Source organism: Rutidosis leptorrhynchoides, chromosome 1 (genome assembly GCF_046630445.1).
Source record: "Rutidosis leptorrhynchoides isolate AG116_Rl617_1_P2 chromosome 1, CSIRO_AGI_Rlap_v1, whole genome shotgun sequence".
NCBI classification, from domain to species: Eukaryota; Viridiplantae; Streptophyta; class Magnoliopsida; order Asterales; family Asteraceae; genus Rutidosis; species Rutidosis leptorrhynchoides.
Genome location: NC_092333.1, coordinates 392673488 through 392699386, shown reverse-complemented (window position 1 = coordinate 392699386; position 25899 = coordinate 392673488). Strand labels below are relative to the sequence as shown.

At 37.3% G+C, this 25899-nt stretch overlaps 1 protein-coding gene across 1 annotated transcript; it reads left to right on the top strand.

The window, feature by feature from the left end:
* The first annotated feature begins 458 nt into the window (after positions 1 to 458).
* On the top strand, positions 459 to 1343 carry LOC139901094 (uncharacterized mitochondrial protein AtMg00810-like). The gene has a single exon (XM_071883834.1). The coding sequence runs from the start codon at positions 459 to 461 to the stop codon at positions 1341 to 1343; it is 885 nt and encodes a 294-aa protein (XP_071739935.1).
* Positions 1344 to 25899: the final 24556 nt, after the last annotated feature.

Genomic DNA, 25899 nt, shown 5'->3' with positions numbered 1-25899 from the left:
AATGGTCGCAGCCATCAGATTGGTGTTGATTGTGATGAGACATTCAGTCCGGTTGTCAAACCGGCAACTATACGCACAGTTCTCAGCTTAGCGATTTCTCGACACTGGCCTGTTCATCAGCTAGATCTCAAGAAGCATTTCTTCATGGTCAGCTCTCTGAGACGGTTTACATGCATCAGCCTCCGGACTTTCGGGATCCTCGATATCCCGACCATGTCTGCTTACTGCAGAAATCTTTATATGGCCTCAAACAGGCGCCGCGCGCATGGTTTCAGCGCTTTGCAGGATATGCTCAGCGCCTTGGATTCTACCACAGCCGATGTGACACTTCTTTATTTATTTATCGACATGAATCCGACATTGCTTACCTCCTCTTGTATGTGGATGACATTGTGTTGACAACATCCTCCACTAGCTTGCTTCAACGAATTATTCATTCTTTACATACGGAATTTGCCATGACTGACTTAGGACCTTTGAATTATTTTCTTGGCATCTCAACGTCGCGTACTGCCACTGGTATGTTCTTGTCTGAGAAACAGTATGCCATAGAGCTTCTTGAGCGAGCCGGTATGACATCCTGTCAACCGTGCAGGACCCCTGTTGAGCCAGGCGCCAAGCTCACTGCCCACGGTCCTTCTGTGCAGGACCCGACTTTATATCGTAGCCTTGCAGGTGCATTACAGTATCTCACCTTCACTCGTCCAGACATCTCCTATGCAGTTCAGCAGATTTGTCTCTTCATGCACGACCCGCGGGAGCAACACTTACATGCTCTCAAGCGGATTGTTCGTTACATTCAGGGGACTCTTGACATGGGATTACAGTTATATGCATCATCCCCTACCACTTTGGTTGCTTACTCTGACGCTGACTGGGCTGGTTGCCCTACCACCAGACGCTCCACGTCTGGGTATTGTGTCTTTCTTGGAAACAATCTTCTCTCTTGGTCTTCGAAGCGGCAACTTACTCCTTCTCGCTCCAGTGCTGAGGCAGAATATCGAGGAGTTGCCAATGCTGTTGCCGAGACATGCTGGATACGCAATCTTCTTCGTGAGCTTCACTGCCCTCTCACCTCTGCTACTCTAGTTTACTGTGATAATGTTAGCTCCGTCTACCTTGCATCTAATCCGGTCCAACATCAGCGGACCAAACACATTGAGATAGATATTCATTTTGTCAGAGATTTAGTTGCTCAAGGACAGGTCCGGGTTCTACATGTTCCATCCAGATATCAGTTTGCAGACATCTTCACCAAAGGTCTTCCATTTGCTCTATTCGACGAGTTTAGATCCAGTTTGAGCGTTCATCGTTCTCCCGCTCCAACTGCGGGGGGATGTTAGCCATTATCATAGCCCATTTATTTAGCAGTTGGGCCTAGCCCATTTATATTGTTAGGGTTTAACCCTTTATATATTAATGTATCATGTACTGTTAAATCATTCAGAAATAATACTAGTAATATTGGATTTAACATGGATAATCACAGAATTAAAATACTAATCAATTTGTCAAACAAATTTATTGATGGACAAGTGGGTGTTTGTATAATAAACATAGAATTAAAATTGATGTTCGTCTAAATCATATAACCTTTTTTTTTTTCTTTTCTTTTTGGAAAGCATCTAATTCATATAACTAATTATTCATAACGGTCCTCTAGTATGTATATACATCAACTATTTAACCAACACTAAATAATGGCATAAAGAATGTTATAAAATTGAAAATGACTTGTTTGGCAATAGGACACATTGTTTAAGTGACTACAACCCCACATGTTGGTAGCTTCAAGCCTCGGACCACTTGATACAATTAATGTATGACTACGTAATGATTTCTAGCAACTACTATTAGCCACAAATCGATTAATAACATCAACCGTAAGTTTAATTATTATCTATAAAACTATATAATAAAGATAAATTTAAGTAATAAGATGTCACAATCCTAGTTTCCTAACATAAAGTCCTATATAAATAATTCCAAATATACCGTTCGTATGCAATTAGCATTTCGAAGACTCACGTCTTTGAATATAGTAATTGGTAGATTATAAATAAATATATACTATATATTGTTTACCTTGTATATAGCATTATTTAGGTATACAAATGGAAAATGTTAACATGTAAAACAACAAACATCTTGTTAAACCTCAAAGTGTTCGTGTATTGGTGATGACTTAACTTTTCATAAAGAATGTCAGGGTTTGATCCCCATGAGTTACAAACAGTTTTTCTTGAGGTTACCCGCTCATTTCATCAGTCTCGGATGTTGCGAACGTCTTGCGTTCGACCCTCACCCGAGGGGTTTTACCACACACGATGAATGTATGGATTGGCTGTGGGGTTTCCTCCTAAGAGGCGGTAGAACTGTAATGTTCCTACAAAGAAAATGATCGGGTGAGTGTGTTTCGACGTCGCATTCGGACTCCCGTTAGTAACTCCTAACCTCCGTTCAAAAACAAACAAACACTTGGTTATAGCATATTGCATTAAATAATACTCGTATTTTGGTTGAAGTGAATTTCCCTTTTAAGTGCGCTATCAAGGATGGTGTCACTTCTTTATAATCCACAAAGTTGCACTCTTTTTAGTTTCAAATATACGGACCGGCGTAATTTTTCGTTGGTGTCAATTGACACCCCAAATCAAATGTGGCATCGCCAGTTCGAGGGCGGCCATGACGTTTAACGCATTGGGTGTGGTCTAAGTAGCTACATAAGAAAGATGTTAGTGATTTTTGTGTGATCCTATGAATCGTTTTAGTGTATTGGATTTACTAAGTTGAAATTGAACCTATCTTTACTAAGTTGAAATTGAACCTATCTCTAATATTCTAGAATGGATTTGGAGAGTGTGGAGTACACGTCCAACAAAGACATAAAGAGATAACTTGATTTGGGTGTTAGTTTATTGAAAAACAAACTCAAGTGGATGTCCAAGCTTAAGGTGCTCTGCTCTAAAAGGCGAAAGCACCACACCTTATAACATAAAATGTGAAAATCAACATCAAAAAGTTTTGATGTGTTAAGGTGAGCCGTACCACCTTTCTAGTGAGCCGCACCATAAAACATGCACTGTAGAAAAGTTGCAATGTTTATCCAAGCATTTTGCAAAGGTTCATCATTGGTTGCCTTATATCCATGGACGTTTTGGGACATGTTTAAGTGCTTTATAAGTGTCTAATGCACTCTTTCAAACATTTCTATTGCCAAGTGATGTGTCATTTAATTATGATCCATTTTGAAGGGTTGTAACACTTTATTGCACATTTTGACCCATTATAAATACACACCTTCATTCATTGAAGAATGGTTCTAGAAATTTGTCATTTCTAACACATTTTCAACACTCAAACTTCCTGATTATACTCTTACAATTTCCAGGAGCAATTATCTTTTGGTCAAGACGATTATTCATACTAGTCTTATCCTAATAGTGATTTCATGATGCCCGTGACCAAGTGGTTCGAAATACTCTATTAAGAAAGTGTTTACATGATTCTAGTATCAATACGGTTTCAGATTCTTAACCCACCAATATATATATATATATATATATATATATATATATATATATATATATATATATATATATATATATATATATATATAGCATATTAATAAATTATTTAAGAATCATGGGCAGTGAATCAGTGAAAGCGATGACTTCACAGTTTGCATAGTTAAAGATGTTTGAGGGTGCAGATTTTAGAAGATGGTAAAAAAAGATGAAATTTCTTTTGACAATGTTAAATTTGGTGTATGTTCTATCAACCCAAAAAACCACTGAGATGGAGGATGAAACATTGGAAAACACCCGGTTGAGGAACAAGTGGGAAAATGATGACTTGATGTGTCGTGGTCACATCTTAAACGGTATGTCCGATATTTATTTGATGTTTATCAAACTGTTAAATTGGCAAAGAAATTATGGGATAAGTTGGAGGCCAAATATATAGCCGAGGATGCCTCTAGCAAAAATTTTCTTGTTAGTAATTTTAACAATTATAAGACTGTTGACTCTAGGCCAATTATGGAGCAATTCCATGAGATCCTAAGAATCTTGGGGCAATTTTCTCATCACAACATGAATATGGATGAAACCATTTCGGTTTCATCTATCATTGATAAATTGTCATCTTCATGGCAAGATTTTAAACACACTTTAAAACACAAGAAAAAGGAAATGAACTGAACCGAATTGGGTAGCCACTTGTGTATTGAGGAATCAATACTGGTGCAAGAAAGTGGCAAGAGATAGGGTAAGGAAGCGGGATCAACTTCTATCAATATGATAGAAGACAAACAAGTACAACAGCCGTAAGAAATCAAACGGTAAGAAAAGAAAGTTTGATGGAAACAAAAGTGGATCCAACAAGAAGGATAAAAAGGATTTTGGAGATGTGGAAAATTCTGGCACTTAAAAAAAGATTGTCGGATAAAGAAAATTGAAGGAGGAAGCACTTCGAGTGTGGGACAAGGATCTAAGGATCTGATTCCAAGTCAAGGTCAAAATTCTGACTTTGTGATTAATCCAATTAAGAACTATGTTACACATATTTCTGATGCATATTTATGTGTAGGATGATAATATTGGATGATGGATAGATTCGAGTGCTACTTGCCATGCATGCAAGGACCGTCATTGGTTCAAGACATTGTACCGTGTGGGTTAAGAATCCAATTATAATATTCAAAAGTTAATCACTTTGTTTTGATGATGACACAAAAGAAATAAGTGCTTGATCATATGTAAGACGACATGAGTTCACAAGTGAAACGACCCAACCCGTATTAAAACCGGCCCATAATTTTTTTTTTCCTTTTAATACGCTTTAAATAACACTTTAGGTCCCAATTGTTTTTCCATAAACATCTTTAATTACAATAGAAGGTTTAATAACCTTAAAACATTTAATACATTAGTTAATTGTCCAAACGGACATACACGACCCGACTAGTTTAGTTTCCAACAAAAACCGAGCATGGTGATTTGGGACTACGCTACCCAAATCCTAATCGAATACAAAAGCAAAATCTTCTAAGCAACCTAGCCAAGATCTCTAATCCCCAAGCTTACCTGAGCCGCCAAGCATGCGAACCTATAAAAATATCAACAACGAGAGGGAAAGCTAACGCTTAGTGAATGATAATATACTACATACATATATATGTATAAAATGGACACGCCACACAATTATCAAATACCGCATACCGAAGCATCCATGTATAAGGCAAGCTAAGCTAGGCATACCATACGATCACTAAGCAACAAGTTAAAGATATCAACAAAATATAAGTTCACCAACGACGATGTGAACAACGCCCATAAGCTACACCCGGAGGGTCAGCTACAACACAACATTACATTAATATATATAACAATATAAAACGAAATAAGGTTAACCCCTTAACCCATTACCGAATACCAAACGCCACAATGAAGATTGGCCGAACTACACGAGCCTTAGTAATCCGAACCCACACGAGATTACTATCTTCACAACATCGAGGTTGGCCGAACTACACGAGCCTTAGTAATCCGAAACTACACGAGATTACTACCTCAATAAGATGACCGAACTACACAAGTCATCGTGAATCCGAACTACACGAGATTCACTTCCGATAAGATGACCGAACTACACGCGTCATCGTGAATCCGAACTACACGAGATCCACTTCTCCAACTCAAAACCCACGGTCACGGGATTATAAAATCCACCACATCGGGGTTATCCACATCACAACAATATCAACCCTTCGCCATTGGGGTTATATACTCCACATCACAACACGTGTGATAACGTACACACAAAACGTGTACCTCGCCGAAGGTGGTCAACCAAAACGCACAACCGTGCCAATTGGACCTATACACAAGTCCATAAAAGTCCACCTATATGTGAAGTGAGCTCTATAACCGAGAACCACTTCACCCGAACCGCATCCATCCTACACATACATATGCACATAGGATATTAACACTCACCTTGTCGCCTTGAAGAATGCTTCCAAGTAATCCGCAACTCGTCAATGGAATATACCTAATCCATTATCACAAATTCAACAACACACTTAGATTGGATCTACAAACCAACCCAATTCGACACTTAGTGCAATTTCGACCCAAATGCACTTCCAAGTACAAACCGCGCCCAAACTAACTAATAATCACTAACACAAGTGATAATGGTCCTAATATGCCAATTAAACCCGAACACAAGTGTTAAACACTTATCGTTCTCAAAATCGCCCATAAACCCTAATTTTGACCCATAAGGTCAAAATCTCACCATTTACAAGTTTTGACACCAAAACATGTTTAACTCGGTTTTATACTTCAACTTAATCCATTTTAAGTTTACAAACCTCATCAAAACCCTAAAAGTCTCCAAAACACCAATAATCACTAATGCTAGTGATTGTACACCATTTACAAGTCTTAAACATGGTTAAATCATTAACCAACCCAAAACCCGCCTCTAACACTTACAAACCCGAATCTTGGTGTTAATCTCCAATTAACAACTAAATGGGTTCCATCTATGAATCATACAATTAAAAGCCCCAAATTTGAATGATGAACACGAAAATGAAATTTGGAGTTAGAGCTTACCACTAGTATCACCGTGTAGCTAAGAACGAGGAGAACAAACTTGTCAACTACGCCAAAGATCAAAACCCGCTTCTTCCTTTCTAAAATCCCACTTGAATCACTTGAGGAATTTATGTTTTGAGAGGAAAATAGGAAAGAAAAGGAAAAAGAAAATAAAGAAAATGAATGAGTGGATGAGGTTAAAGCCTCAAATCTGGCTCAAACGTGAAAAGACCAAAATGCCTTTGCTTCTCATTTAATATTACAAAAATCCGGCACCAGTTTGCCCAGAATGCCGCGCCGCGGCCTAATTCGTCGCGCCGCGACCTATAACTAGGTCTGGGATCATTCTTTGTCCTACTTCTGATCTCAATTTCAGTCCATTGCCGCGCCGCGGCCTCCTTTGTCGCGCCACGACACAAAGCACGACCTGAGTAATTTTCTCCTCACACAAGACTTAACACTAGGAAATGTCCCGAACCCTTCATACGCCTATCATACATACCCAATACACCTATAAATCATATACGGGGAAAACGGGGTGTTACAACTCTCCCCCACTTAGATTCGATCACGTCCTCGTGATCCTCGTCACTTAACCAAACGGACCACACTTCACTGTCCTCAAACATAAGTCCCAACCGGCTTTCCTAAGCAATTCTTCCCACTAAATTGCCTACTAAATCGTCACCCGCGATTTATCAAATCCACAATCCGAGCACTAAAACTATGCTCATTCCATAACATCGGGAAAACTCAACCAATCTCGTACCGAGATATCAACCCCTTAGCGTACCCTTACCGAGTACAATGCTAAAAGCAACCAAGTCTCAACCTAAGGTCAACAATCCGAGACGATGAAGACCGAACCAAACGAATCCTGACGGATAACACCAAATCACTATACATCCCTTGTAGTGCGCAATACGACCAATACGCAACTACCGTAACATCATAACAAACGGTTAAGACCGATAACGTCCAAAATGACTATGGTAACGTTAATCCCAAGGTGTACAAAATCGACTATCGTCACACCCGTAGCAACATGTGAGTGAAACAAGGCTATCGCATTACTAATCATACAACATGGTCCTCACGACCCCACCATCGGCGTTTAAAACAACCGATAGTTCCCACAACATGGTCCTTACGACCCCACCATTGGTGTATCAAACAACCAATAGATCACACGACATGGTCCTTACGACCCCACCAATGGTGTATAAAACAACCAATAGATCAAACATCATGGTCCTTACGACCCCACCATCGGTGTATAAAATAACCGACAGATCACACAACCTGAAGGCTGGCCGAAAACACACGCACCTTAGTGAATCCGAACTACACGCGACTCACTACCTTCACCACAACAACAATCGGGATTGGCCGAACTACACGCGCCTTAGTGAATCCGAACTACACGAGAGTCACTATCCCGGAGGAATGACCGAACTACACGAGTCATTTGTGAATCCGAACTACACGAGACTCACTCCTCAATACAATGACCGAAACCACACGAGTCATTTGTAAATCCGAACTACACGCGACTCACTTCCACAATAAGATGACCGAAACCACAAGCGTCATCGTGAATCCGAAACCACACGCGATCCACTACCATGATGAAGTCAGCGGACCCGAAGATCATGCTTCACCAATCTCAACACCGGATGAAGTCAGCGGACCCCATCAACGGTCATGCTTCACCGATATAACACCTCGCTCATGATGAAGTCAGCGGACCCCGAAGGTCATGCTCCACTAATCGCATACTCCCATGATGAAGTCAGCGGACCCTAAAGGTCATGCTTCATCAATCACCAATACCATGATGAAGTCAGCGGACTCCGAAAGTCATGCTTCATCAATCAACGCCCCTTTGGCCTCGAACGATGAGTAGCGTAACATCGCGCTCTGCTACGCCATAGTGAATCCTAACGGATACCACTAACCATTCACACACTCGAGCAAGAACCACCTATATCAAACATAGGCACAAAACAATAATTCTCTAGAAGAGAATCCGACACACACCTCCCTTAACCGAAGGATTTCACCTTGCTCACCAAACACGTCCATTATCTCTCAACGAGATTTACCACATTACCACCTCGGTGATAATTCAAATCCAAACCATAAGTACAATTTATCCGAAATTGTAATCTACCACAAATCGACCAAAACCAGGTCTCGACAACATTTTCCGGATCTACCAAAAGCATCATCCGAAATCTCACACTAAAACTTCCTCATGCGGAAGTGTAACTCCCCCACTTGGAACTACGTCCCATATCCACAACTCGTACAACCGTACAATGCTACCAAAGGTAGACTTTACAAACGATTGGGCTCACACGATCCATCACCATATCTTGCTCCAGCCTTGAGCACACGAAGGATTTCAATCAATCCTTAAACACTTCGAACAAAAAGTGTACCACGATTACACAAACCACACCCTCACAATCATCCAATTGCTCTAGTTTGTCAATTTCCACTTAGTCACTCATGTACCTAAGGGTTTCACTCCGGTACCCTAAGTACAATGTAACCACAACACAATCGGAGTCGAACACCATGCTAGTAGGTATAAAAGAGGCACCTAATGTCGTGTCTTATATACTCCATTACCAACATACATCGAGATTCAAAACATTCGATCTCAAGGTTTTCAGCCCACCCGTCGAACCTCACGGTTCATCGACCTCCACACAAAAGCGAACACGCGCTTAACAACCGAACAACAAAATCCATTTCCATGGCTTGGTAGAAATATTTCCCAGATGCTAAGGAATGCTTGGTGGAACCAAGTCTTACACCCTTCACCCGACAATCAACGTCACCATTGGGTACTTCCATTAGGAATGTCACCCATAACAACAATATGAACAACACAAGGCATTTAATCAACTCAAATTCAAACGACACTTAATAAATAATCAAAGGGCATATTTATTAAAATGAAACGTACCTTAACGTCTCCTTGCCGCACCCGTCCCTGCTAACTTGGGACATTCCGACTTACGATGTCCTTCTTCTTGGCAATTGAAACACACCTTACCATCACCCTTTGGTACCGAACATTCCCAAGACTTGTGACCCCTCATGCCACAATTGTAACATCTAGATGCACTAGAATCCGGTATACCCGTCCGCGTACCACCCGTGCTCACACTCGGACCCTTAGTCCTCTTACTCAGAGCACCATACGAAACAAACCTTCTCTCACTTGAAGGTTCACCAATCTTTGATCGCGTATACGACTCGAAACCTCTAGCCACGGCGAATAATTCCGCAAACGATTTCGCGTGACCCCGGCTAATCTTATTCTTCAAGTCATCATTCAAGGTTCGATAGAAATCTTGCATCAACAAATTATCATTCCCCAAATACTCCGGGCAAAAACGAGCCTTCGCCATAAAGGTCGTCTTGAGAGTATTCAAATCCATAGAACCCTGTTGCAAATTTCGCAACTCATTACGCATTTCCGACAAATCGGCTGAAGTCCGGAAATCTTCGAAGAATTCCTTCTTAAACCCGTCCCATGATAACGCCATAAACGGTTCACCACCGACAAGATCAATCTTACCATCCAACGAATCCTTTGCCCTACCCCGCAACAAACTAGTAGCGAGTCTCGTCTTCTTCTCAGGAGGGCATTCAATAGTACGAAAACACCCTTCGACATCCGAGATCCAAGTTGTGCTTACCAAAGGATCCGGTTTCCCGTCATACATCGGGGGTTTAGTCCTCATGAAGCTCTTAAGACAACGCTCCATTTCACTACTACCCCAAAATTCGGAATACTTCCTATCCATTTCTTCTCGAAACGCACTCATTTGCTCCGCAACAGCGGCCGCAACTCTAGAGTTAAACTCCAAATCGTTCGTCTCAATCCCGTTTCCCGTCGCCATTCTAAGGAATGCAAAGCGATTAGATCACGAACGTATAAAGCACACACACAATACCGCCCCATCTTGCTAAACACTCATCGTACATCACTTGTTAGACACGATTTGCACCCGTAATAAGGTTTGCAAGTCCTTATTACGCACACATGCCGTATCGACTTGTTAGTACAACGACCGTCTCGCTCGATGCTATAAACAAACACAAACGAAATTCTACGCGATATAAACACACGCGAGAATTATCATCACAACACAATCATATATTAATAATATCCGCATTACTAATATAAACGTTAGTCAACCTATAAACAAGGCACTAACTAAACCCATTTCAACCCGTAATCCCACAAGTCCCGCAACAAATTAAGCACACACAAAGGTCTAAGTCTAGGCACCTATCTCAAGTGGCCTAAATCCCTTAGACCATGCTCTGATACCACTTGAAACGACCCAACCCGTATTAAAACCGGCCCATAAATTTTTTTTCCTTTTAATACGCTTTAAATAACTCTTTAGGTCCCAATAGTTTTTCCATGAACATCTTTAATTACAATAGAAGGTTTAATAACCTTAAAACATTTAATACATTAGTTAATTGTCCAAACGGACATAAACGACCCGACTAGTTTAGTTTCCAACAAAAACCGAGCATGGTGATTTGGGACTACGCTACCCAAATCCTAATCGAATACAAAAGCAAAATCTTCTAAGCAACCTAGCCAAGATCTCTAATCCCCAAGCTTACCCGAGCCGCCAAGCATGCGAACCTATAAAAATATCAACAACGAGAGGGTAAGCTAACGCTTAGTGAATGATAATATACTACATACATATATATGTATAAAATGGACACGCCACACAATTATCAAATACCGCATACCGAAGCATCCATGTATAAGGAAAGCTAAGCTAGGCATACCATACGATCACTAAGCAACAAGTTAAAGATATCAACAAAGTATAAGTTCACCAACGACGATGTGAACAACGCCCATAAGCTACACCCGGAGGGTTAGCTACAACACAACATTACATTAATATATATAACAATATAAAACGAAATAAGGTTTACCCCTTAACCCATTACTGAATACCAAACGCCACAATGAAGATTGGCCGAACTACACGAGCCTTAGTAATCCGAACCCACACGAGATTACTATCTTCACAACATCGAGGTTGGCCGAACTACACGAGCCTTAGTAATCCAAAACTACACGAGATTACTACCTCAATAAGATAACCGAACTACACGAGTCATCGTGAATCCGAACTACACGAGATTTACTTCCGATAAGATGATCGAACTACACGCGTCATCGTGAATCCGAACTACACGAGATCCACTTCTCTAACTCAAAACCCATGGTCACGGGATTATAAAATCCACCACATCGGGGTTATCCACATCACAACAATATCAACCCTTCGCCATTGGGGTTATATACTCCACATCACAACACGTGTGATAACGTACACACAAAACGTGTACCTCGCCGAAGGTGGTCAACCAAAACGCACAACCGTGCCAATTGGACCTATACACAAGTCCATAAAAGTCCACCTATATGTGAAGTGAGCTCTATAACCGAGAACCACTTCACCCGACCCGCACCCATCCTACACATACATATGCACATAGGATATTAACACTCACCTTGTCGCCTTGAAGAATGCTTCCAAGTAATCCGCAACTCGTCAATGGAAAGTACCTAATCCATTATCACAAATTCAACAACACACTTAGATTGGATCTACAAACCAACCCAATTCGACACTTAGTGCAATTTCGACCCAAATGCACTTCCAAGTACAAACCGCGCCCAAACTAACCAATAATCACTAACACAAGTGATAATGGTCCTAATATGCCAATTAAACCTGAACACAAGTGTTAAACACTTATCGTTCTCAAAATCGCCCATAAACCCTAATTTTGACCCATAAGGTCAAAATCTCACCATTTACAAGTTTTGACACCAAAACATGTTTAACTCGGTTTTATACTTCAACTTAATCCATTTTAAGTTTACAAACCTCATCGAATCGACATTAGTGATTATTGGTGTTTTGAAGACTTTTATTACAAACCCGAATCTTGGTGTTAATCTCCAATTAACAACTAAATGGGTTCCATCTATGAATCATACAATCAAAAGCCCCAAATTTGAATGATGAACACGAAAATGAAATTTGGAGTTAGAGCTTACCACTAGTATCACCGTGTAGCTAAGGACGAGGAGAACAAACTTGTCAACTATGCCAAAGATCAAAACCCGCTTCTTCCTTTCCAAAATCCCACTTGAATCACTTGAGGAATTTATGTTTTGAGAGGAAAATAGGAAAGAAAAGGAAAAAGAAAATAAAGAAAATGAATGAGTGGATGAGGTTAAAGCCTCAAATCTTGCTCAAATGTGAAAAGACCAAAATGCCCTTGCTTCTCATTTAATATTACAAAAATCCGGCACCAGTTTGCCCAGAATGCCGCGCCGCGGCCTAATTCGTCGCGCCGCGACCTATAACTAGGTCTAGGATCATTCTTTGTCCTACTTCTAATCTCAATTTCAGTCCATTGCCGCGCCACGGCCTCCTTTGTCGCGCCGCGACACAAAGCACGATCTGAGTAATTTTCTCCTCACACAAGACTTAACACTAGGAAATGTTCCGAACCCTTCATACGCCTATCATACATACCCAATACACCTATAAATCATATACGGGGAAAACGGGGTGTTACAACAAGCCTACGCTATCTCTAGCAAAAAGACTAATACATAAATTATTAACTTGGTAAAACTGCTATGCGGCTGCACTTCGGTCGACCGTGAGTCCAGCCGTGGATGCCCTGTACTAACGGCTGTACCTTTTTCTAAAACTGTCAATCTATGGTCAATCTCATGGCAGACTGTAGTTCGACCGCAGGTTTCTCTGTAACCAAATTCATCCACTTTAAATTAGACCACTTTGAGACATCTATAATCTACAAAACCTTTTTAAACATACTATTAATAGTTGCCTTCTTTGATTCCAAAAGAGTTTTGACCCGAAAGATGTTAATTTTCACTAATCACACCTAATGACATCTTAATGACATCTTATGTATGTGTTAATGAAACTAGTAAGTTGTTGATGTAATAATCTCGAAGTAAGTTCTAACTAGATTCAAACTAGCTTATTTGAGATGTAACAATGTTCCAAAGGACAAGATACTTCCATTAGCAATATGACAAGTAATTAAGAAAGGATGATGAAGTTTTTGGAAGATAATGCTTTGTCAAGAGAAAAAATTCCGCAATTACCCTATTAAGTAATCAATGACAAATGGTCAAAGCTTGAAGACTTTATTTTTTATGGACATGTCAACTTCCACACTTATGTCCAAAACAAAAAGGGTAATGGGGATAATTTCAGAGATAATTGGCTTTTTAGTTGCAGCTATTCAACAAGGAAAAATGACAATTTTCAAAGGACAAAAATGGCTATAAGAATCAGATGTCAGATGTACACGGTCGAACCACGATCGTCCGTGCAGTGAGCCGTACATCTTCCAGGCAGATTTCTCTTTCCTATAAAAGCCAAGCTTTGAAACATTTGAAGACTCACCTCTTACACTCATATTTTCTTATACTTTCTGATATCATTCTTACAATTCATTCTAATCTTTTAGAGTGATTCTAGCAAGAGTACTTGTAAGTTTAAGTTGTAAATTTACTTGTAATCTATCTTTTTAAAGGGATCTAGAAGGTAGTTGTGTTTTCACTAGGATAGTGCATTAGGATCTTGTGGTAAGAGTTTTAGGCATTTGTGAAGTTTTCAAAGGGACGTAAGGGTTCACAAGTTGCGGCTTATCGAAGTACTAGTGTTGTATCCAGACACTCCACCGAGTTTGGAGTTTCATAGTGAAGAAAAATCTCAATTCGTAGAATTGGGGAGTGGATTAAGGAAGATTAGTTAACATCTTCCCGAACCACTATATATTGTTGTGTTTGTTCTCTTTTCCTTTATCTCTTTGATTACATATAGATATACACATATTTTATATGTATTGGTTGAGAACAAACATTTCAAGTCACACTATATCAAGTTCAAGAAAACGTAAAGAATTTTTAAAAACCGACTAAGTAACTATTCACCCCCCTCTAGTTACTTACAATTGGTATCAGAGCGGTTGCTCTAAACGTTTTGCTAAAAATTACTAATTTGAAATTAAGACTAATTTTTGAAAATCTTAGAGTTTAAAATCATGGAACAAAAATTTGAGAACTTGAACTATAGTGAAGGTTGCTCCATGCAAATGCCTCCACTCCTTGAAAGTGAAGGATTTTGTTATTGGAAGCATCGATTTGAAATGTATGTCCGCTCCAAAGATATAGACTATTGAAACATCATTACTAAAGGTGATTATGTTCCATTTAAGTTTGGTGATGATAGAAAAACTAAAATCTTTATACCCGAGGAAGAGTGGTCTAAGGAACACAAAGTAGATGTAGGCAAAAACTATGAAGCAAAAATGACCATTTTTAATGCTTTGCCTAGGAAAGAATATGAAAGAGTTTTTATGATGGGTAGTGCTAAAGAAATTTGGTTTAGTATCATGGTTACTCATCATGGAAACCCGCAAGTCATAGAAAATAAAGTAGAATTGCTTATAACTAATTATGAACAATTTGCCATTGAAGATTATGAGAAAATAGATAATGCTTATACTAGATTTAACAATATTTGTTCAAGTCTGAAAGCTCTAGGTACAATCTATATGGATAAGCAATATGTTCGAAAATTCTTGAGATATCTACCATCAAGATGGAGACCAAAAGTGACGGCCATTGACGAATCAAAGAATGCAGAAAAGTTAACTCTAGATGAACTCATTAGAAATCTCAAAGTATATGAGGTCATACTAGACAAAGATGATGAAGTGGAAAAGGTTAAAAGAGAGAAGAACAAGTCAATTGCTCTAAAGGCTAAGATTCATGAAGAATATGATATCGATAATGATGATGACGATATTCTAAATGATGATGAACAACCTGCATTCATTGTACGCTCATTTAAAATTTTTTATCGAAGCCGGGAAACCATGTTCGTCCTCCAATGGAACCGAAGAAGACACCATTCGATTCCAAGAAGAAGTTTGTGCGAAAATGCTTCAGGTGCGGTGATCCAAATCACTTGATAAGTGAACGTCCAAAGAGAAAGAATGAAAAGGCTTTTCTTGGAGGTGCATGGGATGATGAAGAAAACGACACACAAGAAGAGGGAAAAGAAACGTGTCTCATGGCCATTGATATTCCAATGACAACGACAAAGCATCACAAGTCGGACAAACCGACAATGAGGTACTTTTAAATACATTTGAGTTTAATGTTGACAACTTTGTTAAATTATGTGTCTTGAATAATAAAGTAAGTAATAACAACACAAGTCTAAAGGAAGAATATAACTTACTTAGGTTAGAAATCTTACAACTCAAAGAAAGAATCTCCAACTTACAAGAATGTCTCACATGTGATGATTTAAAACATGAAAACCTTGTTACAAACAAAGCTAACAAACTACTTGAAAATAGAATTAAATTTTCAAAATATGATGGAAGTAGTAAAGTGCTAGAAAACATTTTGAATGTTCAAAAACCAAAGAATAACAAACAAGGGTTAGGATATAAGGAGAATACTCTTGAGGTAGAAACATCTAAACATAAACCTATAGTATTTGTTAAACCCCAATAAAAACCCAAAGTAGTAGAAATATTAAAACTAAAAGGAGGAAAATCAACAAAGGCTACCATGATTGATCAAGTTAAAACAAATAGGAAAGAAATCAAGTCACTTGTGAAAAATTCTTTAAAAAGAATGAGTAATCAAAATACTAGGAGTAACAAGACCGATACTAAAACACATCTCAAAAAGAACAATAATGTCAAAATTGTGAGAAGATGGGTTAGAGTAGCAATCTTTGATGCTAATCATCCCGGACCCAACAAACATTTGGTACCAAAATTATTGATTAATTAAATATAGGTATGTCTCAATGGTGTTGTACAAAATGAAGATTGGATAATTGATAGCGGATGTACAACACACATGACAGGCAACAATGAATTCTTCACAAAGTATACGGAGCACAATGGAGGTGATTTAACCTTGGTGGCGATGTGGGAGGAAAAATTGTCGGTAAAGGTAACATTACTAATCAAAAGATTACACTTGATAATGTGTTACACATTAGAAATCTAAGCTTTAACTTGTTAAGTGTAGGAAGAATATGTGATAAAGGATATAATATGACATTTACTAAAAATTCCTCATACAGTATAAAAGATGGTAAAAGTGTCATAAATGGAATTAGGAAGAAAGGCCTTTATACATGTAAACTAGATGACTTCAAACATGTAGATATTTGTCTAACCTCTATACATGATACTACTACTTTGTGGCATAGAAGACTAGGGCATGCTAATATGAAATTAATTCACAACATATCTTCAAAAGACATAGTTATAGACTTGCCTAAATTGAAGTATGAAAGTCATTTCTGTGATGCATGCAAAGTAGGAAAACAAGTTCATGCAAGTCATAATCCTAAGAATTTTATCTCTACTAAAAGATGTCTAGAACTTTTACACATGAATTTATTTGGGCCATCGGTCGTACAAAGTTAAGGAGGAAATTTTTATACTTTAGTAATAGTAGATGACTTTTCAAGATATACATGGACACTATTTCTAAAGCATAAAAATGAAGCGTGTGAAAGATTTATAATTTTTGCTACTAAAATACAAAATTTACTTGGTTGTACTATAGTGTTGGTCCCTTGATAAACAACAGGGGGGGGGAGTATTGTAGGGGGGGGGGGGTGAATACAATTCTTCTTTATTAACTTAAACAGTTTAGACAATTTAGTATTCAAGCAAGTAAATTAAATAGAGTCAAAAGTAATTTTCAACGGTTTATTCTTTATTGATTAAATCACAAAGAATTACAACTATCCTTGGTAGAATGATAGTTGGTTGATACAGATTTACCTAAGTATAGCTATTGAGAATATTTTAAGCTATTACACGTTTGGACTCTAAATAAAATAAACCCACAACACTAGTTGTTACAATAGTGGATACACAAATTTATAGTAGTCATATTAATCGTGTAATTATTCTATTATCCGCTGGTATATAGGATGTCTGTACTTATGGGAACAACTGCATCAGAGAGCGTGCTCTCCTCTTTCCTCTTTGGTAGCTATTTGCAGGAACATCACAATTCGGTTTGGCACCACTATTTGATTAAACAAATAGAATGTCGTGTTCCCTTGGCGTTGACAAAGGATAAACATGTCTTCACATGCGTTAAACTTTTGCATTCCCACGTGGTCTTGTAAGGTCACTTGTCAGCCACTGACACGTGTCCTTTTCTGTTTAACTTTGTCTTTGACTTCTATTAAATAGTACAATTGATGTAGACCGCTTAGGAAACCATTATGCTTGTAATGGAGCATAGCTGTTTTGTGTAGTAAGCTGCATTCCAGCTATGCTGGTTCTTCATTGCTGAGTCACTTGATATTCTTGAATTGCTAGGTACACATCCTGTGCTAATTGAAGAATACTGTCTACCTTGTGCTGGTAGACTAGACACCATACTAAACACTTGACACAGTGATATCTGCTGTCTATACATAAACAAACTTATGCTGGCTGCACATTACATTTTAGTGCAAATAAATTCAGTTTTGTCATAATTAAATCCTTAATTATTTTGGGGACTCAACAATCTCCCTTTATTTGATGATGACAAAACCTTTGACATAAAGAGAAAACACTAAAGCTAGCACTAAGGGACCTAAAGAAAAATAGGCAGTAAATTTATCCCTTTTAGGTTTGTTTTGGGATCTTTTGTTGAGTTATCTATATCTTATAAACTGATATGATTTTGAATATAACTCATTTCATTTTCATTACAACAGAGCATATACAATAATTACAAAGCATTATAATGAAAAATGAAATAATCAAAAGATACAATCTTAAACACTAGAAAGCTATCTGTCCTTATCCTTGTCTTTATCTTGTTCATCTTCAGATAGCTCTTCTTCCTTCACTTTAATGGCTGCCCAGGCTTTAGGGAATAAGATAGGTAGCTCAGAAGGATCATACACTGTAATTTGAGGGGGTAGAATGATGGGACTTCTTTCGTGTGGGCCAGCACCAATGGATTTCTTTCTTTTAGACTTCTATGAAAGAACTTCTTCTACATTCACTTCTGGTGCATTCCCATACTTGACTACTTTGTTGAAAAGTTCTTGAAGATAACGTTTCAGTGTGTCTTTTAGAGCATTTTTACCTTTATCAATGAAGTACTGCAGTATCTCCATCCATTCACTGAACCCAAAAGACCTTAGTTCAGTGTAGTCTATCCTTTCATAAATATTATTTTCTCTGCTGACACTAAAGGCCCTTTTTGTGCCTTTATGCACCTTGATGATCTTACCAGGATTGGATCTTCTGGTCATCACATCACCATACTTGCTCCTATAGTAATGATCAGATAGCTCTATTGTTCATTCAGTATCTACAGGAGCTACAGTAGGTACCTTCTCAGCAGATTCCAGTTCATCAAATACCTTATCCTGAGCTTTGATAATGGCTTTTGCTAACTTGAGAGATTTAGCTTCTTGTTATCTGTCAGTAGCCAATTTGTCTTCTTCTTCCTTAAGCCTTAGCCTTTCAGCATATTCAGCATCATCCCTTCTTTGCTGTTCAAGTTGAACACTTGTAAGGTAATCATTAACCGTGATGTTCAGGGATTTTGCTGTAGCAATCAATTGTCTGCCTTTATCAGTAGTCATGGCATCACAATATTGCTTTAAGTCCATATCCAGCTGCAGAGCCTCATAAAAGAGAGCTTTCTCTTCATCATTATGTAACCTTTGATCACTATTGTATATATACACACCAACCTCAACGCTGAATTCCAAGGCATTAATGTAGAATTGTTGATCAAGTGGATGGTACAACAATCTGATTTGGCGTATCCTTTCTGGTATAGCTGCTGCTCTTTGTTCAAGCAGTTCAGGAACAGTGATCTTAAGCCTGTAAACCTCTCTTTCGGCTGGATTCATCTTTCTCAAATCAGGCTCTCCTTGTGTAGCTGAATCCTCTTCCCAGGTTGTGTGTTTATCATTATGTTTTGGGGAAGATGGGGGATATTTGAAGAATGATTCTGCTGTGCCAGAAGAACCCACGGGTTCAAAGTTAGGTTCATCCCGTGTCTAGTCAAAATTAGCAAGAGTCCGAGCAGGTATCAGTGATTGAATAAAAGTTGAACTCCCTCTGCCCCAGACTGTGAAATTAGTAGCATCAACAGAATCAACATCATTATTAGCACCCAGCTCATCCACCTTAGCTGGGTCTCCAACACTTGTTACACCCAGCAGCACACTTCTGGCTGGGTCTTCAATCACAACACTCCTTGCTGTGTCTTCAGTACCAGCTGACTGATTAGTATCAGCTGGTACAACTGCCACAGTACCTTCACCAGCTGCCTCAAATAAGGGCTCTTTCCTTAGGGGCTGGTTGTCCCTAGGGGCAGATTTTACCCTTTGTTTATCGATTAGCTTGGGTTCAGCTGGTGGTTCTTGTGTTGATACTGGTTCTTGTGGAGGCAGGTAGGGAGTGATTTCTAGATACTCCCCCTCAGCAGTAGACATATCAGTCTCTACTGGTTCATCATCATCAAGGTTGATGATATCTGCTGGCTGTGATTGTGCAACTGATTGAGCAGAAGATGCAGGTCGAGAAGGTTGGCTGGTTTCTAACATAGCATCCAGCCATTTCATAAACACATATGTTATTTCTCCTCTCAATCTGTTAGAATCCAGATATCTTTGCATCTCTTTAGGTGTCATCTTTTTGATTCTATCTGCTCGCTCAGCATACAGCTTTGCTTTCCTCCTGTCGAACTTCACCATGAACTTAGCATGTCTTTTTTAAAGCAGCCCTCTTATGTTCGTCAATGCTGAGTAGTTCATCATGAATTTCACGCTTATCAGGAGTGAAGGTTCTTCTATGCTCAATTCTATGTCATTTTTGAGCAGCATAGGCCTCAAATTTAGCATTGAAAGCATCATTTAGATCCTGCTGTCTCTTCTGATGCATCTCCATTTTTTCTTTTCAATTTTCTTTCAATGGTTTGAGAGACAGCAAAAGATTCAGCTACAGCCAGTTCAGAGACATCACTGGGCTTACTGCCAGAACCAATATCATCCACAGATGTGGCAGGCATACTGGGTTAAGATCCATCAGCAACCTTAACACCTGCTTCAGTATGAGCGTTGCTGGGCTTAGGGCCAGTACCTTGATCAGCACCATCACCACCATCATCATCCCTCCTTTGCTGTTTGGGAGCTTTCTCATGCTCATGCTCCCCCTCATATTGTTTTCTCTTTTTGTGCTTCTTAGCTTTCTTCTCCCTCTTTTTGTCATCAGCAGGGGCAGAAATAGCATCCGGAGAAACACGTGCATCAAGATCACTATCTGACTCTGGAACAGAAAAGGCAAAGTTGTTCCAGTCAGCACCAGCAGGAGAGAGATGTGCACCAGGGTCCACGCCATATTGCATGAGGCATAGGTTTGAAGATCGAACTTCATTCCTAGCAACACTCATGGCCATTTGATTTACGCTGGCTCTTACATTAGCTTGAAGAGCAGCCATGCATTGCATTACCTCCACCATTGTCACATAGGCAGAGGCAGGAATCATTGTAGCCATTTGCTATTCCTACGAATCTAACCTCTCTTCCAATACCCTATTCTCTTCATTTAGGAAAAGAATCCTTCGATTAGCAGCATCAAGGCCAGCTTGAAGACGGGTAATATGATCAGTATATTCATTATGAGAGAGGATTCGCTTCTTAAGAATCTCATCCTCTTCATGGTGTTTGACAATGGCATCAATGGCTAGATCTGCAAAGGCACATACTTTTTTGAGCTGGGCTTCAATGTTGTAATGCACCCAGCTCTGCGAATAGCTTCAGCTATGCAGTCAGTAAAAGTATCGTGGATGGTTTTCTAGATATCTAGTGTGATTCTGGAAATTGTACGATAAACAGCCAGAGTTGAAACTTCAGCCACCTCAGAGGGAACAGATCCACTGTTTGAGGGACAATCACTAGCAGCTACAACAGAAGTACCTCCGTGGGGTGGTGGATTTCATGACCCGTCCTAATCCATCTGGACGAATACATTACATTTGGTTACATCGCGAGGTATTTGACCTCTATATGATACATTTTACAAACATTACATTCATTTTTAAAAGACAAACTTTCTTTAAATCGAAAGTTGACGGCATGCATACCATTTCATAATACATTTAACTATAATTGACTTAATAATAATCTTGATGAACTCAATGACTCGAATGCAATGTCTTTTGAAATATGTCATGAATGACTCCAAGTAATACCTCTAAAATGAGCAAATGCACAGAGGAAGATTTCTTTAATACATGAGAATAAACATGCTTTCAAGTGTCAACTAAAAGGTTGGTGAGTTCATTAGTTTATCATAAACAATCATTTCCAATAATATAATAGACCACAAGATTTCCTTTAATCAATAATCATACACTCGCAAGTGTTTAAAAAATCATTCATATGGATTGAACACCTGGTAACCGACATTAACATAATGCATATAGAATATCCCCAAAATAGAAATCCATCTGTATAAAATAAACTCGAAGTACTAAAGCATACCATTTTCCAGTATGGGGGGTGTTAGTGCCCGTAGATCTACCTTTAGGATTCGCGTCAATTAGGGTGTCTGTTCCCTAATTCTTAGGTTACCAAGCTAAAGGGTGATATTCGATTCGATAATCCAACCATAGAATGTAGTTTCGATTACTTGTGTCTATTTCGTAAAACATTTATAAAAGCAGCGCATGTATTCTCAGTCCCAAAAATATATATATTGCAAAAGCATTTAAAAAGGGAGTAATGAAACTCACCATACTGTATTTTGTAGTAAAAATACATATGACGGCATTGAACAACTGAACAATGCAGGGTTGGCCTCAGATTTACGAACCTAGATTATTTGTATATTTATTAATATACATAATTGTAATCGAACCAATATATATATATATATATATATATATATATAAATTTTATTAGTTATATCATTATTATATTAATAACTTATATGTTTCATATATTCATTTTATGTATTTAAAATAAATAAAAATATAAATTTTGTTATGTTATATGTATTAAATATATATTTGTATATATATATATATATATATATATATATATATATATATATATATATATATATATATATATATATATATATATATATATCGTTTGTTTGTTAAAATTATAATAATACTAAAATATTATTAGTAATGATAAAAATAATAATGATAATAGGGTTAAAAATGATACTTTTAATATAAATGATAAAATGATAACTTTAATAACATGATACTTTTTAATAAAAATGTTAATTTTAATAATAATGAATACTAATAATAATAACTATAAAAATAATGATTTTACTAATAATAATAATGATACTAATATTTATTTTAATAACTATAATGATAACAATACTACTAATGATAATACTAATACTTATGATAATAATAATAATAATAAAAATAATAATCTTGATAATCCTATTAATACTAATGATAATGATAATAATAATAATAATAATCATAATTTCAATATTTTGTGTTAGTTAAATAATAATAATAATAATAATAATAATAATAATAATAATAATAATAATAATAATAATAATAATAATAATAATAATAATAATAATAATAATAATAAAAATAAAAAATTTAGAATACAACCTTTGAAGAAAACAAGCTCCTAAAAATAAAATGCCATTGCCCGGGCTCGAACTCAAGACCTCTCGCTTAGAAAATAGATAGTGGTTCGTGAATTGTCGGAAATAGTCGAAGGTAAATGCATTCATGTAAACTGTTCCAAAGTTTTCGAGACTCAACATTACAGACTTTGCTTATCGTATTAGAAACATATAAAGATTAAGTTTAAATTTGGTCAAAAATTTCCGGGTCATCACAGTACCTACCCGTTAAAGAAATTTTGTCCCGAAATTTGATTGGAATGGTCATGGCTGACAATAAGTATGTTTTCATGACACATACGAGCTGAAAATTAGAGCTTTATCATTAGCTAGTAATATGGATAAAACAATTCAATTTGTGAAGAGTACGAGTGAGGCTATCACAAAAGAGTGAAATGAGTAAATGCAGGTTTGTCATATCTTTTGACGTAGATAGGATTGATTTCCAGAGTTCAAGGGATTTAAAGTAAATCTTTGTAATAAGATTCGATTCTTCAGAGATTAAGGAAATTAGGATCCTCTTTGGTTAAATGCGTAATCTGTTTCGATTGCTATGTCGGATATTTCACTATAATTCCACCCTCTTCATTTCCTTTATATTTTGGAGTTCCATACTTTTGTTGCTCTCTTCCCGACTTTAAATAAAGCAAGTAATGGTCCAGAATTCGTAGGTATGGAGTTTCGAATGAACATGACTAATGTTCTAAGAGAGAAATTGTAATAGCACGATATTGATTGGTTAAGTTACCAGAATTCATGAGAACAGATAGAACTATTAAGAAATTATGTTCTTGATATGTTTAGAGATTAGATAGAATGTAAGAGTCATGTAACATGGCACATGATGATGGTACTGTGAATCATCAAGTGTCATTATATTATACTAACTCATGCATCAGTTCCCAACACTACTTCAATATCATTCATAATTCAAATTCAAAATTTTTTGAATATATAAACTAAAATAGTTTCCTTTTATGAAATAACACAGACAGTGCGGAGAGATAATTAATATCGGACGACAATATTTATGAAGATATCTTTAGAAATATTGAGGATATTTATAATGAAAGATACCATGATATCTAATAATTTTTAGAACCAAAGTGTGATGAAGAAATTCATTCACAATGACTTGAAATAATTAAGGAGCAAGGTAATTGCTAAAGATTTCATCAGAAACAGAATTATCAGGATTCTTTAAATACAGGGTTTGGTCCTTGTATTTGTCCTTGTTCTCCTTCATGGTTTGCTCAATCCGTTTTTCAGTTCCAACTTTTCTGAGCTTTGCAAATATATACTATTCTTTATCATCAATCTTTCAACTGTTAAGGTCGTTCACAGTTTTTGTTGGTTCCTTCAGCTTTTTCAACATTCAGAGTATTGATTCGTAGACCGGGTTCCTTTTTAGAATTTCAGAATTAAAGATCATAATTCTAAGAGATAAATGTTATATGTATACATATAACTGTTGATGTAGAAATTTTACGAGATTCAAGATACAGATTTGCTGATTCCAGGTAATTGGTATGGTAATTCTCATTACCAGATGTAGATGAGTACATGATAAGACTCAATAGATAATATAGTGATTTTTCGGAGAGATTTAAGCCAATGAGTAGTGAAGTTGCCGGTAAGATTTCTGCTAATGTGATGGGGTGTAAACGGTTAGCCGGTAACGATGACGAAAGGCAAACTTTTATATCAAGGTTATAATAAGATTGTTTCGAACGAAAAGTCGAAGTTGACTTGTTGGAGCTGTGACAAAACTGGCTACTTTAGAAAGGAATTGCAATGTTATTTTCGGTAATAACAATGCCAAAGGAGCTAACAAAGATACGTGTTAAACGTTTACTCAAATTCTAAGTGTTTTCAGGTGCATAACTATATACATCAATTTTTTTCTTCCGTAGATGAAGTGCGGTTGGTTCATCCTCTCGATTGAGGTGTTTTCAAGAATCATGAAAGGTTTGAACGCAGGTTGTAATCATTAAGATACAAATGAGGTTTAAGATGAAATCAAGTGGCAAACTTGAAGGAATGTTTAGTTTCATATGTTATAATCAATATTTTAATTTATTTTAATTGTCCAATGTTGGTAGTCCACAGTTAATAGTTCGCAGTTAGAAATTCAATAATTCATATATAGCTTAATATATAATATTCGAATTAATTAATACGTATCGTGACCCATTATATACATGTCTCAGACTCGATCATAACTCAAAGTATATATATTATTGTAGAATCAACCTCAACCCTGTATAGCTAACTCGATCATTACCGCATATAGAGTGTCCATGGTTTTTCCAAATAATATATATAGATGCGTCGATATGATATGTCAAAACCTTGTATACGTGTCCCGATATTTAAAGTGCGTAAAATAAATAACAGAAATTAAATGACGATAAATAAAATTGCGAGAATATAAATTGCGATAATTAAATTGTGACAAATAAAATGTAATCAGTTAGCTAGGAACAGTTAGCGT

Excerpts from the sequence above, each read along its gene's own strand:
- LOC139901094 (XM_071883834.1), top strand. The coding sequence starts at position 459 with ATGACTGACTTAGGACCTTTGAATTATTTTCTTGGCATCTCAACGTCG.